This window comes from Chelonia mydas, chromosome 18 (genome assembly GCF_015237465.2).
Source record: "Chelonia mydas isolate rCheMyd1 chromosome 18, rCheMyd1.pri.v2, whole genome shotgun sequence".
NCBI lineage: Eukaryota > Metazoa > Chordata > Testudines > Cheloniidae > Chelonia > Chelonia mydas.
This window is the reverse complement of record NC_051258.2, coordinates 7563591-7583163: the sequence shown is the minus strand read 5'-3', so window position 1 is coordinate 7583163 and position 19573 is coordinate 7563591. Positions and strand designations below refer to the sequence as shown.

The 19573-nt window shown below is 49.3% G+C and overlaps 1 protein-coding gene across 1 annotated transcript in view; it reads right to left on the bottom strand.

Annotated features, from left to right (window-relative positions):
* Positions 1–1674: 1674 nt before the first annotated feature.
* The window catches only part of IGSF21 (immunoglobin superfamily member 21), a 258358-nt gene continuing 240459 nt past the window's right edge, over positions 1675–19573 (bottom strand). Inside the window, exons 7-10 of the mRNA XM_037881422.2 lie at positions 8146–8231; positions 5694–5886; positions 3859–3897; positions 1675–1937 (exon numbers count right to left, since the gene is read on the bottom strand). Coding sequence (XP_037737350.1) covers positions 1864–1937; positions 3859–3897; positions 5694–5886; positions 8146–8231 — 392 coding nt within the window. The 3' untranslated portion in view covers positions 1675–1863. The remainder of the gene's footprint in view (positions 1938–3858; positions 3898–5693; positions 5887–8145; positions 8232–19573) is intronic.

Here is a 19573-nt window from a genome sequence, read left to right as displayed (position 1 = left end):
TGATGGAGATTCCACAACCTCCCTAGGCAATTTATTCCAGTGCTTCACCACCCTGACAGGTAGGAAGTTTTTCCTAATGTCCAACCTAAACCGCCCTTGCTGCAATTTAAGCCCATTGCGTCTTATCCTAGCCTCAGAGGTTAAGAAGAACCATTTTTCTCCCTCCTTGTAACAACTTGTACTTGAAAATTGTTATCATGTCCCCTCTCAAGCATCTCTTTTCCAGACTAAACAAATTTTTTCAATCGTCCCTCCTAGGTCATGATTCTAGACCTTTAATCATTTTTGTTGCTCTTCTCTGGACTTTCTCCAATTTGTCCCCATCTTTCCTGAAATGTGGCCCCCAGAACTGGACACAATACTCCAGCTGAGGCCTAATCAGAGTGGAGTAGAGCAGAAGAATGACTTCTCGTGGCTTGCTTACAACACTGCTGCGAAGACATGCCAGAATGCGGTTCCCTTTTTTTTTGGTATCAGAACATGCCGTTCTGTTGCAACTGAAATGGTTTGTGGGAAAGGGCCTGGTGTGACACCTTTTTTTTGACTAAAACAAAGTTGAAACCAAAGCTTTTAAACTGTCAATATTTTGTTTCACCATTTTTCTAAACCAAGTCTGGATTTCTGGTTCAAAAGGACGTTTTGTTGAGAGCCTTAAGCTAATTAGAGAAAACAAAACAAACAAACAAATCAAAATATACAAACAAATGGTTGCCATTGAAAACAAAATGTTTTGATGGCCCAGAACCTAAATAAATAAATAAATAAATTGGCCTTTTTGGTTTGCAAATATTTTCAGGATTTTGGTTTGTCACCCTGTCACTTTTCTATATAGTAGAAATGTTCATGAGACAGGAAAACAGGGTCCCATGCAGCTCTCCCTTTGCAGGGGCTAACATCATAAATGTAATAATGAATAACAATAAAAGCACATGGAATATGTACAAACTTGGGCACTCAGCAACCAAGGGTTAAAGAATCTGCCCTTGGCCCTAGAATTGGCCTCTGTTTTGTACTAGATAAACCCTTGGCTACACTTAGTTTTCTCTCCTCTACTCACAAGAGCCCAAGCATTAAGGGGGACAAACAGATTCTGATTTCAAGTCTAATATATCACGACTGGTGTAACGCCACTGAAAGCAATGGGGTTATGGCACAGGTGGATCTGGCCCAATCTGCAGTGAGGGAAACTGAGGCAGAAGTTAAGGAAGCAAGTTTGCAAAAGCGGCCACAGTTTTTGAGTAAATAACCTAAGACATCTGGCGTCTGATTTTCAGCGGGGCTGAGTGCCTTTAACTCCAACTGCAATCAATGGGAGCTCAGCACAGCTGGAAAGTTGGGGTGTGAACCCAAAATCAGTGGCTACCTCTGAAAATTTTGACCAAAACGACTCGTCCAAGGTCACACAGAATTGGTGACAGAGCTGGGGATAGCGTCCAGCTGTCCTCGCTCCCAGCCCCATCCTCTATTAGACTTTCTGCCTCCATATGGCTAGACGGGGTGACTTTTGCTAACATCAGTGCCCAAGTTGCATCTGCAAAATATGCGCATGGATGCATTCCCTGTATGTGCTTTTGTGTGTAATCACCGGCCCTTGTTTTTGCATGTGCAAGGACCAGATTGCCCTTTCTATAGGCCAAGGATTGCACATGGCAAATAATACGCACTGCCTTTTACCAGGGGGAATTTTTTTCATTTTAATTAAATCGACTGAGGAAGCCAAGACACAGACAGAAAGAGACCAATAACAAGACTGTAAATAGTTTAGAAAAAGAAAAGAAAAAAAGAAAAGAAAAGAAAACCAGTTGACAGAGAGGTAAATGCTGGGTGGAGCTGTTCAAGGGAGGAGGAAGAAGAGGCAAGCCTTCACGTCAGCTCCAGGATCACTGTCAGGGTGAGCATCAAAATTAGTCGGAAGCCGTTGTGGCTGGTCACTGAACCTAGACAAAACAAGGAAGGGTTAGGGTTAGAGATGAGGTGACCAATGGTGTCCTGTAGTTATATGCAAACTAAGAGACTGTTTCTCTCTCTCTATAGCACCAGGCATGGTGCTTTACAGACAAATGGACCAGATTCTGATCACAGTCATGCTGCTGGAGTAACTCCATTGATTTCAGCGACATTAATCTGGATTCCCACCAATGCTAATGGAGTTTAATATTCATTACTTGTATTATGGTAGTAGCTGGAGGCCCCAGCTGAGATCGGGTCCCATTGTGGTTTACAATCACATGGCAAGAGACGCTTTCGGCCCCAAAGAGCCTGCAGTCTGAATAGCCAAGACAAAGGGTGGGAGAACAGAGGTACTGGTATCCCCATTTCGGGGACGGTGAAACTGAGGCACTGAGTGACCTGCCTGTGGTCACATAGGGAGTGTGCGATATTGCCAGGAACTGATCCTAGCTCTCCCAAATCCCAGTCCAGTCCCTTAAGCACAAGATCATCCTTTCTCATAGTGGTTGGTCCAAGATCAGAATCTGGCCCAGAGCCCTGCCCTGAGGTGCTGACATGCCAAGATATGATAGTTGCAAAATGGTTGTCAGTGATACACAGCTGTAACTTTTGCTGATTACTGATCTGGCATTCACTGGGTGTGCCAAACCAGTGCAGTTTAAACACTGGGGGAGAGGAGGTGTCCGTGCCATAGGAAAACCAATGGAGGGTGTAAGGTAATGCAGAATCCCTGCCAACACTTTAACATACCCTGCACCATCCCCAGGGCTTCCAGGGCCAAATTCAGCAGTGTCAGAACCAGGCACAACCCTTATTGGGGCAAATTCTCTGCTGGCATAAAGAGCTGTGTGTAGAGCTGGCCGGGAAATGCTTTTCTCGACTCTTGAGAATTTTCAAAAAAAAATTTCCCGTCCTGAACTGGGATGAAAAGTCAAAAATCTTAAACATGTTCCCAAACCAAAAATCCACAACCGTTTTCGGGCCAGATCAATCAAATCGTCTTCTTTAGATAATTTTGAAATGTTCCATTTCAGTATTGACCTTATTTTGGGGTTATTTTTCTGCTATAAATTAAAATTTCAAAATGAAAAGTAGTTTTGAACTGGAAAATGAAACTCTTTGTTTAGCAAATGTCAAAACACGTCCCATTTTGACAATTTCAAGCCCCCTTTTCTTTCCAATTTTTTTTTTTCAAAGCAGGAGTTTTGTTGAAACCGAACCTGTACTGCCAACAATTGTTGGGGTAGGGCCTGAACACTACAGCGGGAAGCAGTGTAAGGATGTGCTAGAAAAGGCAGGCTCGGGGCTGGAATACCGCAGATTGCCGTGAGAATGGAGGAGAGCTGATTCAGGAATGATTTTTTTCCCCCTTGTGAAAAATCTGGATGAAAACCAAACATTTTCGTTTTCTGAGAAATTTTACAGCTTTTCATCAAGAAACAAACTCCAAAATTGATTCCCCCCTCCCGCCCTCAATTTTTGGGTCTTGTTTTTTTCAGTGAGAACCTGAAAAAGTAATTGACAAAATGGAATTTGTTTTTTTGTATAAACATCTGTTCTGTCAAAAATTACTTTTTTTCATTGGAAAAAAGTTTAGATGAAATTTATTTTGACCAGCTGAAGTGATGATGGTGAAAACAAACTTCTTTGTCTATATAGAGGAACAATCATCATAGTCTGCATAGTTTGTCCTGCTCCTTATTGACTGCTAGGTGATTAGTAACACTATGGATCATAATATAAACTGTCAGAAAACGTTTGGTTCCTTGGGGCGTGGAAGATTCTTGGCCAGAAGACTAAGCACACAGGTTTATCTGTGCATGGCCTCCTAAGAACATGAGGTGTTCAGTTCTAACTCAGAAATTAGCTGTAATTTATGATGAAACGCAGCATAGGATCCAAACTTACCATTTGAGTCCTCTGTTCCTCTTGGAATATTTGGGTTTTCTAATTAAAACAAAATATACACAGATACTAATTAGAATTAGATGCTAATTTCAGATGGCATAACATCAAAAGGAGCTTTTAAGTGCACATTTATCTCATGGGATACGGAAAGCTAATGTCTCTTTCACACCACTGTTGCACTCTGCCTTTCTCGATAACAAGGGTCAGTCAATGATTGATGCCCAACGAAGTGGGAAACCCTAAAAAGGGTGATCTTGGGCAGCTCTGACTCTTTGGATTTCCTTGCATTGCTGAGTTTCGTCAGCAGGAACAGAATCTTATCTCTCTAACTGCTCCTGACTGCGGGTCAGAGAGGAATTGAGGTCGGATTTTTTACTCAAGAGTTTTTGCCTCTTTCTCATTTCTAGACCCGTTCTACTCTCCATACTGCTGGGAGGACAATGGTTAACATTGATTCTCTCTTCGTGGTCTCTCAGCAGCCCAATGTATGAAAAAGATAGCCCTGTCCCTCTCTGCAAAAATGTCAAAAAATGTGTTTTCAGTTGATCCTAAATGATTTTTTTTTTTTTTTTCCCAGAACTGGCAGAGAACCAAAATAATCAGTTATTGTCCCATATGCATTATAAACAACTCCCACAAATGTCACTTCTTGATCATAAATTTTTCAGGACAGGGACCCTGGGCTAGTTATTTGAGCCATAAAATAAATAATATTAATGATTATTCTCAGCTAAGGGCCTGAAATGTGCTGCTGGCAAACGTTCGTACAATCAAAATGCCAGTCACACATGGAGTCGCAAACAGCAAATGACAAGGCAGCATGGACAGGCCAAAGGGAAAGCCAGTTTCTATTTGGTCAGCGGTAGTGAGGACATTGTGAACAAGCTTTGCAGATGACACTAACCTGGGAGGAGAGGTAGATACGCTGGAGGGTAGGAATAGGATACAGAGGGACCTAGACAAATTAGAGGATTGGGCCAAAAGAAATCTGATGAAGTTCAACAAGGACAAGTGCAGAGTCCTGCACTTGGGACGGAAGAATCCCATGCACCGCTACAGACTAGGGACTGAATGGCTAGACAGCAGTTCTGCAGAAAAGGACCTAGGGGTTACAGTGGACGAGAAGCTGGATATGAGTCAACAGTGTGCCCTTGTTGCCAAGAAGGCTAACGGCATTTTGGGCTGTATAAGTAGGGGCATTGCCAGCAGATCGAGGGACGTGATCGTTCCCCTCTATTCGACATTGGTGAGGCCTCATCTGGAGTACTGTGTCCAGTTTTGGGCCCCACACTACAAGAAGGATGTGAAAAAATTGGAAAATGTCCAGCGAAGGGCAACAAAAATGATTAGGGGACTGAAACACATGACCTATGAGGAGAGGCTAAGGGAACTGGGATTGTTTAGTCTGCGGAAGAGAAGAATGAGGGGGGATTTGATAGCTGCTTTCAACTACCTGAAAGGGGGTTCCAAAGAGGATGGATCTAGACTGTTCTCAGTGGTAGCAGATGACAGAACGAGGAGTAATGGTCTCAAGTTGCAGTGGGGGAGGTTTAGGTTGGATATTAGGAAAAACTTTTTCACTAGGTGGGTGGTGAAGCACTGGAATGCGTTGCCTTGGGAGGTGGTGGAATCTCCTTCTTTTGAGGTTTTTAAGGTCAGGCTTGACAAAGCCCTGGCTGGGATGGTTTAGTTGGGGATTGGTCCTGCTTTGAGCAGGGGGTGGGACTAGATGACCTCCTGAGGTCCCTTCCAACCCTGATATTCTATGATTCTCTGATTGTAAGCTGGAGTAACGTGGGACAGAGGAGGATTCTTCCGAAGGGTATAAACCGTACCAAACACTATAAGCCTGGTGTGGGTGTCTGTGGACCCCAGTGGGTTCTGAGCAGTGCAGCGATACATTGAGCCGTTTAACTCAGCTGGCACTCTTTCCAGGACCAACTCCTTCCCATCATGCTCAGCGCTGCCATCCAGGAGCCTGCTCCCAACACGGGTCCAGGTGAACAAGGGCTCGGGGAAGACTTCATTCTGCAGCCAAGATGGGGAAAACAGCTTTAAATACATGGGTTATTTTAATAAAACAGAGTCATTTTCATGACTGCAACCTCTGCTGACCTAACACAGAGTTAATTACTGGCATTGCAGATAGCACCTTTCCTCCTCCCAAAGACCCATGGAGTCAGATATTAAGGCCAGAAGGAACCGTTAGATCTTCTAATCCAAGGGTTCCCAAATGGTGGTACATGTATCCCATGTGATAGCTGAGCTTGATGTACCAGCCAGTCACCTTACACCAATTTTTTAAGGAGGAGCTACGTGGACCAGGAAAGTTTGGGAACCATTGACAGTCTGACCTCAAAGCTGGCAGAGAACTTCACAGATCCTCCAGGTGACAGCCTGGATTGCCCCGAGTCACCCCTGAAATGCTAGTGCTCACCACTTAAGGTACGTCTACACTGCAATAAAAAACCCCTGTAGCACCGACTCTCAGAACCCAGGTCAATTGACTTGGGCATGTGGGGCTCAGGCTGGGGCTACACATTGCAGTGTAGACATCTGGGCTCAGGCTGGAATCTAGGCTTGGAGACCCACCCCATTCACAAGGTTTCAGAGCCTGGGCTCCAACCCATGCCCGAGCCTAAATGTCTACACTGCAATTGTTAGCCCTGCAGCTCTGCGAGCCCAAGTCAGCTGACCTGAGCCAGCTGTGGCTGGGCCATGGGTCTTTTATTGCAGTGTAGATGTACCTTAAAGGCTCTAGGGCATGAATAAATTAATTGGCATGGTTAGATTTTAGCTTCCTTAGCTGTGTTAGCCTTGTAAAAACAACACATGCAGGCGCAGATACAAAGGCATGTAGTAGATCTCAAATCCTCCACAAGTCATTTACCGTTAAAGGAATCAGATTAAAAACTCAACAGGCAGCAGGCTGGATGTACAGACAGAGGCTGGTCCTACGCTGCTTTGCAACTGGAGTCTGTGCAAAACACGGGACAGGTGGATATGAAATGCTACCACCCACGAGAGGAAGATCTGGGAGGGGGGGCACTTTACAACGCCTTTGCACAAATGAGAAGGGCTGCACAAGGTGTCAGGCCCTAGAGAATCTGTCTCATAATAACAAAATACTAGAGCTTAACTCTTGTCTGCTCCAGGAAAAAAGCTGTGTTCATAACTCGGATCATCTAACATGTGGTAACTAACAAGCTAAAACCCTAGCGCAGGCAAGGCAGACTGTCATTATTGTAGGTGTTAGCAGGTCAAGGCATTGCCCCGACCGGCCAGTGTGTGTTAGAACTACAAACTGCCTTCTCTTCTAGGGTGAGCAGATAGCAAGTGTAAAAAATCGGGGTAGGGGGTGGGAAAAAGAAGCCCCCAAAATCGGGGCTGTCCCTATAAAATCAGGACATCTGGTCACCCTATTCTTACAATCATAGAATATCAGGGTTGGAAGGTACCTCAAGAGGTCATCTAGTCCAACCCCCTGCTCCAAGCAGGACAGGACCAATCCCCAATTTTTGACCCAGATCCCTAAATGGCCCCCTCAAGGATTGAAGTCACAACCCTGGGTTTAGCAGGCCAATGCTCAAACCACCGAGCTATCCCTCCCCCCCAGGCCAATGCTCAAACCACTCTTTCTCTTGTGTTAGCTAAAAGGAGTTAAGAACACATCTTGTTTCCTCGTTAATAGATCCCATAAAAGGCACATATTTAGTCTAGAGAGAGAGCACCCACCTCTAAAGTCGCAAGCTAGGTTCATAATTACTGCGTTGTTCATTTACAGAATAAATACGCCAGGCCAAAAAGCGTGGGCATTTGTTTAGTGAAGTGATTTCTATTAGAGAAAACTCCAAGTGACAACAAATCAATTTCGAACTGGGAGACAAAAGAGCCAATTTCAAGAGTTGAGGGTGTAATTGAGCATGCAAAATCCATGAGGAATTGCACGTCTTATTTACGTGTGTAGTTAGTATGAGTGGACATGCAACTCAAGGAACTCTGCAAGCCAACTGCCGTTGTTATCCACCTGTATGCGCAATTCCCTGCTTTGCATGTGCAACTGCAGAACCTGCAAACAAAATTAGTGGCTTAGTTGAGGGCCTGACTGCTGGGGGGAAAAAATCAAACCCTAAAGTCAAACTAAACTAAACCAACCCACTCTCCCCACCCCTAATCCGCTCCTTTGCCAGTCTTCATAAATCTGCTGCATAGGGAGATGTATTACCATCTGTCAGTGCAACAGAAACCAGGCCCTATTGAGCTAGGAGGATAAAAAAACCTGCAGACCTGAAAGCCATGCACCAAGATCCGAACTGTGTCTCCAACTCGGGCTCTCGTTGGGGTCATCATGATTTTGGGGCCCTTGGGAGCCACTGCAGAGAAACAGGAGGGGAAAGAGAATGGACGTCAGCAGAGCATTGAATCCCCAACTTAGACAAACACTGCCATAGTGAGCAGCCCATATTGGTTAATAGTCATACCTTGAATAGTCATTTAGGTGGTACAGTACCATAAAGAAAAGTGTGGGATCAATGCCTAGATGATATAGTAGCTATAAAAAAATGTCTGCGTGAGTGACAGAGGGATAGACAGCTGTCTAGATGATTGATAGACAGATACCTTCATGATTGATAGATGGATAGACTGTTGTCAAGATGACTGATAGATAGACAGATATCTTCATGAATGACAGATGCCTACAAGACGGCTAGACAGACAGATGCCTGCGTGAGTGATATATGGATAGACAGGTACTCGAATGCTCAGACTCCGGCTCAGGACCGCTCGGTGAGCAGTGGTTTTTTTTTAAATAACATGTTTATTTAAATTAGATTCTTACTAAAGCAAATCAAATGTTTCCTACAGCATTAGAGGGTAATACAAAAAAAGTTTTAATTAAAATATTTTTTTTAAAAAGGAAAACCTCCATATTTTGTTACCAAAGCCCAACATACAAGGAGTCACCCATTCACTCCTACAGTCAAGGCCATGCGGCATTTAAGACAGAACAGAGACTTCTTAAGAATGACTATGCAGGGTTCCCATTGAAATCAATGGAAAAACTCCCACTGATTTCAACAGGGGTAGGATTGGGCCCTTAAATAATTCCACAGATAAATCCCTATTTAGCCCCACTGTTTATTGTTCTTTCCTCTGGTTCCTTTTCTTTCTCTTCTCTTTTCTGACCTATTGGAGTGGCGATACCACGACTCCCCCATGCAATCGCTCTCACGCTGCTACGTTCAGAGTGAGGCCAGGCAGGCAGCATCGTTTTAGACAGGACTAGGCTCTCTGCAAGCTGCCCCCATGCTACCCCACCCATGCCACCCCTGAGAATACGGCTAGCAGCTCTCAACCCCCCTCATTATGTTTAATTCCTCCTTCTGCAGCCCTTTGTTTGCATAGATGTCAGATTCTGCGGCAGGAGACTCTGCACAAAATTGGTATAGTGCCCCCCCTTCAGCCCGATGACCACCCCCTCCTTCCAAAGTTGTCTGCTTTTCATTTGTAGTGGCTCTCAAATGCTGGTTAGTTATTCAAATAACCAAGTGCCAGGTAGCTGGCCGCTGAAGGGAAGCCGTGACCCCATGCACACAGTGACTGTTGCTCGGCGGCGGTAATGGGCTTTGCGTGCTCGGTCGCGTCTTACGGTGGATGGCGCCCGGTGCGTGGCATGAGGCCGTGTGCCAAAAAGGAGAAGGGATGAAGCCAAAGGTTCAGCTGGAAAGGTTGCCTGTGCCATTGCCATGGCAACGCCATGACAACTTTGCCTCCTCCTCCTCCCCCCGGCTCGTCCTGGCTGGGGCGTTTTCGGGTCGAGATGAAGCAGCTGAGCGGAGGCCTCAGTGGTGCTGGGGAACTGGCTGGCGGAGTGAGCAGATGACACTGATGCTTTGTCCTACCTTCGCCTCCTGTCACAAGCCCACCTGGCCCGTTCGGTCACTCTGACAACTCGCCTTGGAGGATGGGATGAGCGTCGCTTGGAGAAGGGGCACGTCTTCTGGCCTCTTGCTCCCTGGGTGGGTGGGGGTGGGAAATGCACGCAGCCATCTGTAGGGGAGTTTGTGCCAACCTCAATAGCCGCCCTCCCACAGGGAGGAACATCCCTGCCTCTTGCTTTGCAAGGACAGCAGCGGTATGTGGGCCCTGGAGGGTAGGTGGGTGGGAAACTCTTCAGCCCTGAGCCAGGAGGGCTGGGGAGATGCAACCTCGTTCTGGATGAGTGCTCTGCTTCCGGGAATTAGGCCATGGCCCAGTGGCTACTCAGTACTGGTAGGGTTCGAAGGCCCAGAGCCTCAAAGGTATCGAAGTACCGAACCCCCCATTGATTTCAGAGAGAGTTAAGAGCATAAATATCGTTGCGGATCGGGGCCTACATGCATCCCAAGTCCAAGAGGCCGCTGGGTAGTTTCATAAAGTGAACATCAAACCCAAGCTCTGGGGAGTCACGCCCCATCTGCCTGACTCTCACTGAGCTGAGGTCTTGCAGCCAAGTTCCCCACCCACTAGGCTCCTCTCTTCAGCCCTGCATTTTCCCAGCACCGCCACCTGCCTCTAGTCTGGTGCCCCCCTACCCAGCTTGAATGAGTCACAAAACACTCGGGCACGCTTGACTCCATCCAGCAGGGGGCAGCATGCCATAGCCCAAAATATTCCAAAGCAGCCTCTGATTTTGGGGCCTCAGTTTCTTCTGCCTGCCTGACTTGAGCCCTGATTTTCAGAGGGGCTGTGGACCCCCTGGCTCCCATGAGAGTTCTGGGTGTTCTGCTCAAGATTTCTCAGGCTGGGCCCCCCCAAACTGTGGCACTCCACATCAGAGCCCCCCATTTTGACAATTTTGGTCTCCACATGACACCCGCCCCCGCTGACAAGACACCCCCTGTCAGCTCCTCTCTTCCCATGGCCACTCCATGCTTGCTCCTAGCTCTTGCCAGCCCAAACAGCTGGGGCTTGAGCCTGGGATTTGAACAAGGCTCTCCCACTTGGGGGACATGATACACCCACCCGGCTGGAACTCCAGAATGGCCTTTGACATGTGGCACCTCAAACGAGCCATTGCTCTGATCTTTCACTGGCAGGGACCCACGTGGCCTCTGAGACACTCTGGAGAAAGGACGTTGTCCCTGGGTGCATCAGAGCCGCTCTTGAGAAATGCATGGAAAGCAGATGGAAAAACGTGTGTGTGTCTGTATGTGCCTCAAGAAAAACAATACATAGCAACAGCTAGGACAGCTGTGGCTGTTGGGCCCGTCCAGTTGAATCCATAGGAAAGACAACTTAGTGGCCAGTCAGCCAATGACAATGCACACGGTGCGAAGGGAGAGAGAGGCTAACGGAAGCACTTGTCCTGAAGTCTCCATTTGCCCGGGAGAGTTTTCTGTGGCAAAGGGGCTTAAAAGCGCCTTGGGAAATAGGTGCCAGGGCCCACATGGGCCAACTGTGTTGCATTTCTCAAACTCACCATCCACCCAAACACGGCTGGCCAAGTCACACCATCATGCCAAAAGCACAGGTGATGAGGACCATGCCCCTTCCCCAGTGCAAATACCTCTCTTGCCCAGTGAAGGTGCTCTCTACCCTGCAGAACCTCAGCCACCCTCTTCTCCAACCTCCTCTCCAGTACAGCTCCCCTCACACCCAGATTCTGGTGGTGTTTGGCAGTTGGATTTGCACAGAGCTCTGAGCCAGATCTTCTTGTTCTCTGGAAGCCACAGGTTTGCCAAGTTCATGAAGTAACTTTTCTCTCTTTGTCGCTAGCAGGGCTGGGATTTCCGGCACCGCGTCCCCTGCATCCCCACATCTTCAAAGCCCAAATCAACTCTCTTCCAGGAGACAACAGAGGAGCGTTCTACAAGGCATCGCTCTAAATAAATCAGAGCTGGGGAGTGGCGCGCACCCTGCCTGGTCTGTTCCCTCTGATCGCTTCTGGCAGCAAATTTATTTTAAACACGGCCTTTAAATATAAATAGCACCACGAGGGGGCTGCCTGGGGACAGCAGGGCCTTCATCAGCAGGCGAGGTGGGGAGGGCTGGCAGCAGGCTCTGCTGAAGGGGACCTGGTGCATATCCACAGGCAGATCACCAGCACGGGGGGACCTCTTCTCTCTGACGCTGCAGATGGAGCCCGGGTTGTGGCTGCCCCTTTAAGTCCAGCATGGAACTTGTGGTGCCTGGTAGTGTATTGGCCCCGTCAGTTGCTGCACAGACATATATGCCAGGTAGCGAATTGGCCCATTGTCCCCACTGGCTCCGCAGCTGGAGCATCACAAGCCTTAAGGCATACCACCCTGAGCCTGTGGGACGTAGTAGCCCTACACGCCAGTGAATCCTGCAGCTGTGCAGGGCCTCTGCTGCTTCACCACCCTCCTCATGAAAAAGTTTTTCCTAATATCCAACCTAAACCTCCCCCACTGCAACTTGAGACCATTACTCCTTGTCCTGTCATCTGCTACCACTGAGAACAGTCTAGAGCCATCCTCTTTGGAACCCCCTTTCAGGTAGTTGAAAGCAGCTATCAAATCCCCCCTCATTCTTCTCTTCCGCAGACTAAACATCCCAAGTTCCCTCAGCCTCTCCTCATAAGTCATGTGCTCCAGTCCCCTCATCATTTTTGTTGCCCTCCGCTGGACTCTTTCCAATTTTTTCACATCCTTCTTGTAGTGTGGGGCCCAAAACTGGACACAGTACTCCAGATGAGGCTTCACCAATGTCGAATAGAGGGGAACGATCACGTCCTTCGATCTGCTGGCAATGCCCCTACTTATACAGCCCAAAATGCCGTTAGCTTTCTTGGCAACAAGGGCACACTGTTGACTCATATCCAGCTTCTCGTCCACTGTAACCCCTAGGTCCTTTTCTGCAGAACTGCTGTCTAGCCATTCAGTCCCTAGTCTGTAGCGGTGCACGGGATTCTTCAGGCCTAAGTGCAGGACTCTGCACTTGTCCTTGTTGAACCTCATCAGATTTCTTTTGGCCCAATCCTCTAATTTGTCTAGGTCCCTCTGTATCCTATCCCTACCCTCCAGCATATCTACCTCTCCTCCCAGTTTAGTGTCATCTGCAAACTTGCTGAGGGTGCAATTCACGCCATCCTCCAGATCATTAATAAAGATATTGAACAAAACCGGCCCCAGGACTGACCCTTGGGGCACGCCGCTTGATACCGGCTGCCAACTAGACATGGAGCCATTGAATCACTGCCCGGTATCTATGTTATTTGAATATATATACGAACACTAGGATGGCTGTCCACTCACTTCCATCCATACACAGCAGGATTAACGCCATCATTCACACTCGAGCTACACAGTATAAAAATGAGAAAACAAATGGGCCCGATACATTTGCTCTGAATCCGCCACTCTGCATTTCAGCCAGCAGGGCGGCAGCACTTGCTCCATTAGCGTAACAATCCCTGGGTTGGGGCTCTCTGCTTCTTCTGAGGTGCCCCCGTCACACAGCAGCTCCAAACCAGCACTGACATGGCAGGACCTCATTGCTGGCCTCAGAAAGCAGCCAGGTTGTGCCACACGTTCCAGCTCAACCCAGAGCCTTCAGACTGGGTCTTTTAAAGAGCCGAATTCTGCCTTTCCCTCATATAGGGCTGGATTGGCACCTTCCTGTCTGCCCTGGGTAAGGGGCAACACAGAGTCGGGCTGCCTCAAGGGCCGGGGCTCAGATTTTGAATCCGAACCAACCTCTGTTTCCTGCTCCGTGGGGGAAACAAGCTGTGCCAGCCCTTTTCCTGGCACAGGCCTGCTGGCTCCACTCCCCTGTCCACCTCTGCAGGAGGGGGCACAGCAGCCGGGACTGGCACTGGAGGTCGCTCATGCAGAGCTCCTTCCACCCCACCCCACCCCATAATTCTCCTCAGCAGGCTCACGGCATTAGGGGGTGGCACACTGAGCATCGCTATGCAGAGATTCCTCAGGGGACAGTCCTGAGATATGACCCCCTTCCCTCCTTGGACCCAATGGAGATTTCACTCCCTTGAGATCCCAAGCCCTTTTCTCTCCACTGGCCTGTGATTCTTTAGGTGTGCGGCCGTGTTGTACCCCCAGCTCACCGTGTACTTATCAGACCCCCATCACAGCAGTATCTGAGCGCCTTCTACTCTTTAATATATTTATTCTTCCAACACCCCTGTGAGGCAGGGCAGGGCTAGTCACCCCATGTTATAGATGGTGAACTGAGGCTCGGAGAGACTGAGTGACTGGCCCAAGGTCACACTGGCGGCCTGTGATAAAGCAGGGACTTGAACGCAGGCCGCCCACATCCAAAGCAAGTGCCCTAACCACTGAGCCATCATCCCTGAGCTGTGTCACATAACTAGGGCCCTACCAAATTCGCGGTCCATGTTGGTCAATTTTTCACGGTCGTAGGAGTTTAAAAATAGTAAATTTCATGATTTCAGCTATTTACATCTGAAATGTCACGGTGTTGTAATTGTAGGGGTCCTGACCCAAAAAGGAGTTGGGGGTGGGGTGGGGTTTGCAAAGTGATTGTAGCGGGGGGTTGCGGAATTGCCACCCTTACTTCTGCGATGCTGCTTGGCGGGGCACCTCCTTCAGAGCCGGGCACCTGGCCAACAGCTGCTGCTCTCCAGCCACCCAGCTCTGAAGGCAGTGCAGAAGTAAGGGTGGCAATACTGCAACCCCCCTAAAATAACCTTGTGACCCCCCCCCCCCCGCAACTCCCTTTTGGGTCAGAACCCCCAGTTTGAGAAACACTGGTCTCCCCCTCATGAAATCTCTGTAGTATAGGGTAAAAGCACCCAAAAGACCAGATTTCACAGGGGGAGACCAGATTTCACAGTCCATGACACGTTTTCCGTGGCTGTGAATTTGGTAGGGCCCGGTGCATAACCCTGGGAAGAGGGTACATCAGTGCTGGCCTGTGATGGCAGCTTTCAGAACCCAGGACCGTGGAGCCTGGGAACGAAATGGGTAGGAGGGGATTAGTCTCTTCACAGATGACAAGTGAAAAAACTGCACAGTGCCTCCCTCCTCCTTTCCCCCAGTCCCACCAGCTAAGAACAAGGGGCCACTCGTGACAGTGATGGCAGGCTGCTAAAAGCAAAGGTTTCTTCACGCCAGTGGGATACTCAGAAGAGTCAGATACTGTGGCTGGGTATAAAAAAGAAGCTGGCTAATTTTTATGCGCATTAATAAACACTGGTGCAGTCGTTATGCCTGTTAATAAAAAGCTAATCAGATTTTATGCTTCAGGGTGTGAGCAGATCATGTGTGGGGCTGAGGAAGCACACAGAGGCCTGGACACCCCATATCTCCTCACTGCACAGCCGGCCGGGTGTAGGGAGCGTAGGTGCACCCCCACGGAGAGAGATTAGATGACCAGATAGTTCTTCACCAATCCACCTGTTTCTGAGCGCTGTTGGTTGGATGGGATCCTTTTGCTGCTACAGCACAAGCCCCTTCCCCTTGACTGGAAGGGGCTTCCTCCTCGGCTGTTAGCAGTAGAAAGCCTATGACACACCAATGCGGGGCTCAGATGCCAGCCAGCAGAGGGCGCTGGTGCACACACACCAGCCAGTGGGTGACACGCCCGTGACTACGGTGGAATACAGGTGGGTTAGGCGATGGCAGGATGGGTGATCTCCCCTTGCAGGGCCTGCGTGTTTGCCCTGCAGCCAAACACAAGGGGAGCTGGGATTTCTCAGGGGTGCCAGGGGCAGCTGCTGCATCTGGGCAGAGATCAGCAGGGGGACACGGGCCAGAAACCATGAATCACTGAGATATCATCAGCGCGTCTTGAAACCTGCTCCCCTATGAATAAGCATGAGAGCGAGTCACTCATTAGCCAGCTCTGGCCTTCAGAGACAGCGGGCATTGGTGAGCTAATGAGGCAGAGAGTCCCACCCCGGCCACAGCCTGACGGGCGGTTAATCGCCTGTGACGGCCTGACATGATGTCCTCCGGTAACAGGGAAAGGCGGCAGCGGGTTATTTGCCTCCTCATCCATCTTCCCAGAATCCACCTGTGTCCCTTGATTCCCCACTGTTCAGAAACACCCCTCTGGCTCCATCCTCCTGCCCCCCCAGGGCTGTGATCTGAGCCAGGGTTCCTTAAGGCACAGCAGCAGGAAGAAACGCACGGCAGCCATCTGGCCACGCTCCCCACAGAGAGGGCCCTGGCTCGCTTTGTGCCACAGCGGCCCCGGTGCTTGGCACAACCGTCTCATCTCTTTAGCTCACCACCTGTCTCCTGAGCTTGCTTGGCTCGGCACGGGCTCCTGCCGTTTGGGTTCTGGGCCCCTCCCGGAGCTGAGGACGAGTGAGGCAAAATGTGTCTGCTGAAATGGTTTTCGGGGTAAAATGAAGAATCGGCGACACCAAACTGGTCCTCGAGTTTGTGTTGGTTTCGACAAATTGCTCGAACCGGAAAAAAACACTCTCAAATTGCGGTGACTTTTTGGGTTCAAAATGATGCTTTGTTTTGAAGTGTCTTTCAATTTTAATGAATGGTTTAAAGAAAAACATTAAAAACCACTCAACGTTGGAACAAAACCATTTTTTTTTCTTTTCCAGATTACGAAAACGTTTAAAAAAAAATAATCTTTTTTTCAGTTCCATCCAAATAGATTTTGGGTTTTTTTTCAGATTTTTTGGCATTATCAGCAAAGTAAAAACTCCGTTATTGGCCCAGCTGTGCTCAGGAAGGGGAGGTTGTTAAGTGCTCCTACCCCTGCTGAAGAGAGGATGTTGCCTGGCTGGGGAGCAGCCAGCAGTTCAAAGACAGGATGCCACCACCAACCCGGCTATGAAGGACCAATGTCAGCTCCGTGGGCAAAGCCCGTCTGCCTGAGGAGCAGGGCTGGCCGAGCGAGCACTCCGGCACGTGGTGGGGGCACATGCTGTATGTCTGGGAAAGGGCTCCAGGGGAATTTCCAGATGGAAGTTCTCACATTGGTTCCAGCTGGCAACTTGACTCAGGAAGAGAGCAATGGAGCTACTGGGGTGATGGTAACTCCAACCGGAGGAGTCTGATGGAGCCTACTGGGATTTCCAACACGTCGACTGTCCAGGAAACACCTGGTGAGGGGAAATAGCCAACTTCTGCCTCCATGCATGGAGACATTGGTCACCTGCAAGATGCAACAGCGTGGGAAAGATCTGTCCTTCAATCTCTCAGCGTGATCTAACAGCAGGGGGTGGCCATGCGGGCAGCAGCCGCCAAGCTCCCAGCACTGCACCGTTAGGCTAGTTGCTCTGGAGCGGACAGCTGTAAAAATCAAGCTGGATCTTTGATCTGTTGCCAGCACAAGGTCAGAGAGTGCCGGTCCTGACACAGGCTCCAGCCACAGCCAATCCAACGCGCTCACCCCCTCCTCTCCACTCTGACTCTGCAGAGAAAGACACAACTTCCGTAGAGCAGACCAGGTGCTTCGCTGATGTGTATGAGCTTAGCCCCAGTGTTCTTATAATGCTGTAGACGAGAGCATCAGAAGAGCCACCATCATAGGCTGCCTTTCTCCTGTGGGCTGTTTGTCGGAGGGGACAGACACAAGGCAAAGCACAGGTTTGTCACATGCGCCAGTAGATTAGCCACGGAGATGCGCAAATGCTACCATTTGGTGGTGTAGGGTTTGAGTCTCAGACCCTGCCTTTTGGCTCACAAGTGGCCAGGGGCCGAGACCCTGAGCCCCCAGGACTGTGGGCAGCTGTAAGTGTTGCTGGATGGTTTATGGGTGCCCTACCCAAAGACGGGCCTGAGCTGCAGAACTCAGATCTGCAGCCAAGCGTCCCCAGGGTTCAGGGACGGGAGGTTCTGGTTCTAGTTTAGCTGCAGGCCCGACTCCTTTGGGGAACACTGGGCTCACGACTGGAGACTGAGTGACAGCTAGAGGGCTGGGATCTCTGTGTGTGGGAGGATGGGATGGGAGGAGCGGAGAGCACCAGCAGATGCTTTTGCGTGTCCCACGCTCACACTCATGAACACAGCTCCCCCTTGGCGGGGTCCGGATCTGGAGCAGGAGCACAGCGCAGCTGTCCTAACAAATCCCGTGGTGCACTGACCAGCAGGGAGGTGGGGCAGGCATGGGATGGGATCTGCTTCCAAGCTTTCATTTTGCTGAGCTTCATTCTCCGCAGATGCAAACAACCTTCTCAGCAGCAGCTGTCTCTGCCTGGTCCCTCTTGCTCATCGTGATGCCACTGCCTGATCTGAAGCCAGGCACCATCAACAGGATGATCAAGTCCATTGGCTCCTCTTGCTGTTTGAGGATGTTCCTCTGCCAGGCCTCTTCAAGCTGCTAGCCGGATGGTTTCAGACAGGAGAGCTCCACCGTTTCCTTCCACTACACGGACTCTGGGTCCTTTGATGACAATCAGTCTCAGGGTTTGGGAGGAGAAGAGAAACGGAACCTGGCTCTATAGGAACTTCCTGACACAAGGACTGGATTTCAGGCTGGTGAGGAACTCTAAAGCTTTGGTGTCCGGGAGCAGATTTGGGTCAGTCCGTCCTACATGGATTCAAGTGGCTATGCCTTTCTCTCCCCTTGTTAATAGTTCATCTGGATAGATCCCTGGACTTCTGTCCCAGCAGAGTGGTGGAATAGGCTTTATCATGGAGAACAGGGGTACCTTCGGCAAGTCCTCTCTCTTTCCTGCTGCTTCTAATCTTGCTCTGCATTAATTCATGCTGACTTTACCCACCTGTTGCAATGCAAATCTGGCTGTGTTACTCCTGCCCTTGGGCTGAGGGGAAATGCCTTTATGTGTATGTAGGGGAGAGGAGGCACCGACAGGTCCTAGGTACTCAGAGCAGAACAAATCTTGGAGGAGGAGAAAGGCAGACACACAGTGCTTCTCAGGGAACTAGTGATGAGTTAGTCCCAAGGTCTGGGGAGATCCAGAGTTGGGAAGTGCCTGATCCAAAGCCCACTGAAGTTCACAGAAAGACTGCCACTGATTTCAGGGAGTTTGAGATCAGGCCTCAGAAAAGTTCGGCCAGGGCCACTCACTGGTTTGAATCTAATCCAGGATTTGGCAGGGACAGAAAGCTGTTATCATCTGATAACTCAATGATGATCTCTGAGCAATGAGTTTGGGGCCCTCTGTTCAATGCTTAGGGAACCCACAGATCCTGCTCCTCAACAATCCCAGTTCAAAATTTTACCACAGCACCAACATTATTGGGGCTAACGTACATGCGTGGCCAGTGCTGGAAGAACAGGAGAAAGGTGTACTGGCAAAGCTGCATCAACCACGACTGTTTGCTTTTGAGAGCACCATGGAGTTTCTCTCCCTCCAACAGTTAGAGGGGAAGAAATTAGGACTTCAGATCGGGACTCTCCTTTACACAGCACCATTACAAATACAGTCTCGCCCCGTATACCTCCAGTGAGGTAGAGGTTGCACATATTGCCAACAATCAATGTGGAGCATCTCCCCTGTTGATTATTCTCTCCCTTGTTCATTCTTCAGGGGAACTGTGAAAGCCTCTCCTCGTCCTTCTCTGGTTCTCAGCACCCTGGGCTGACAGAACATGTTGGAAAGTCAGCCAGGCAGGTGTCAGCTTTTGACGGAGCAGCTCGCCGTGCCTGGTGGAAATTCTTATGGGGTGTTGGGTAGTATTGCCCATCCCACCGCGCTGGCAGAGATGCAGTGAGCCAGCATTTAGCACTTCTGAGGTTATGCTTGTTGAAGTGAAAGGAGCTCCAGTTGGCAGTCTCACTTCCTCTTTTTCACCTGTTT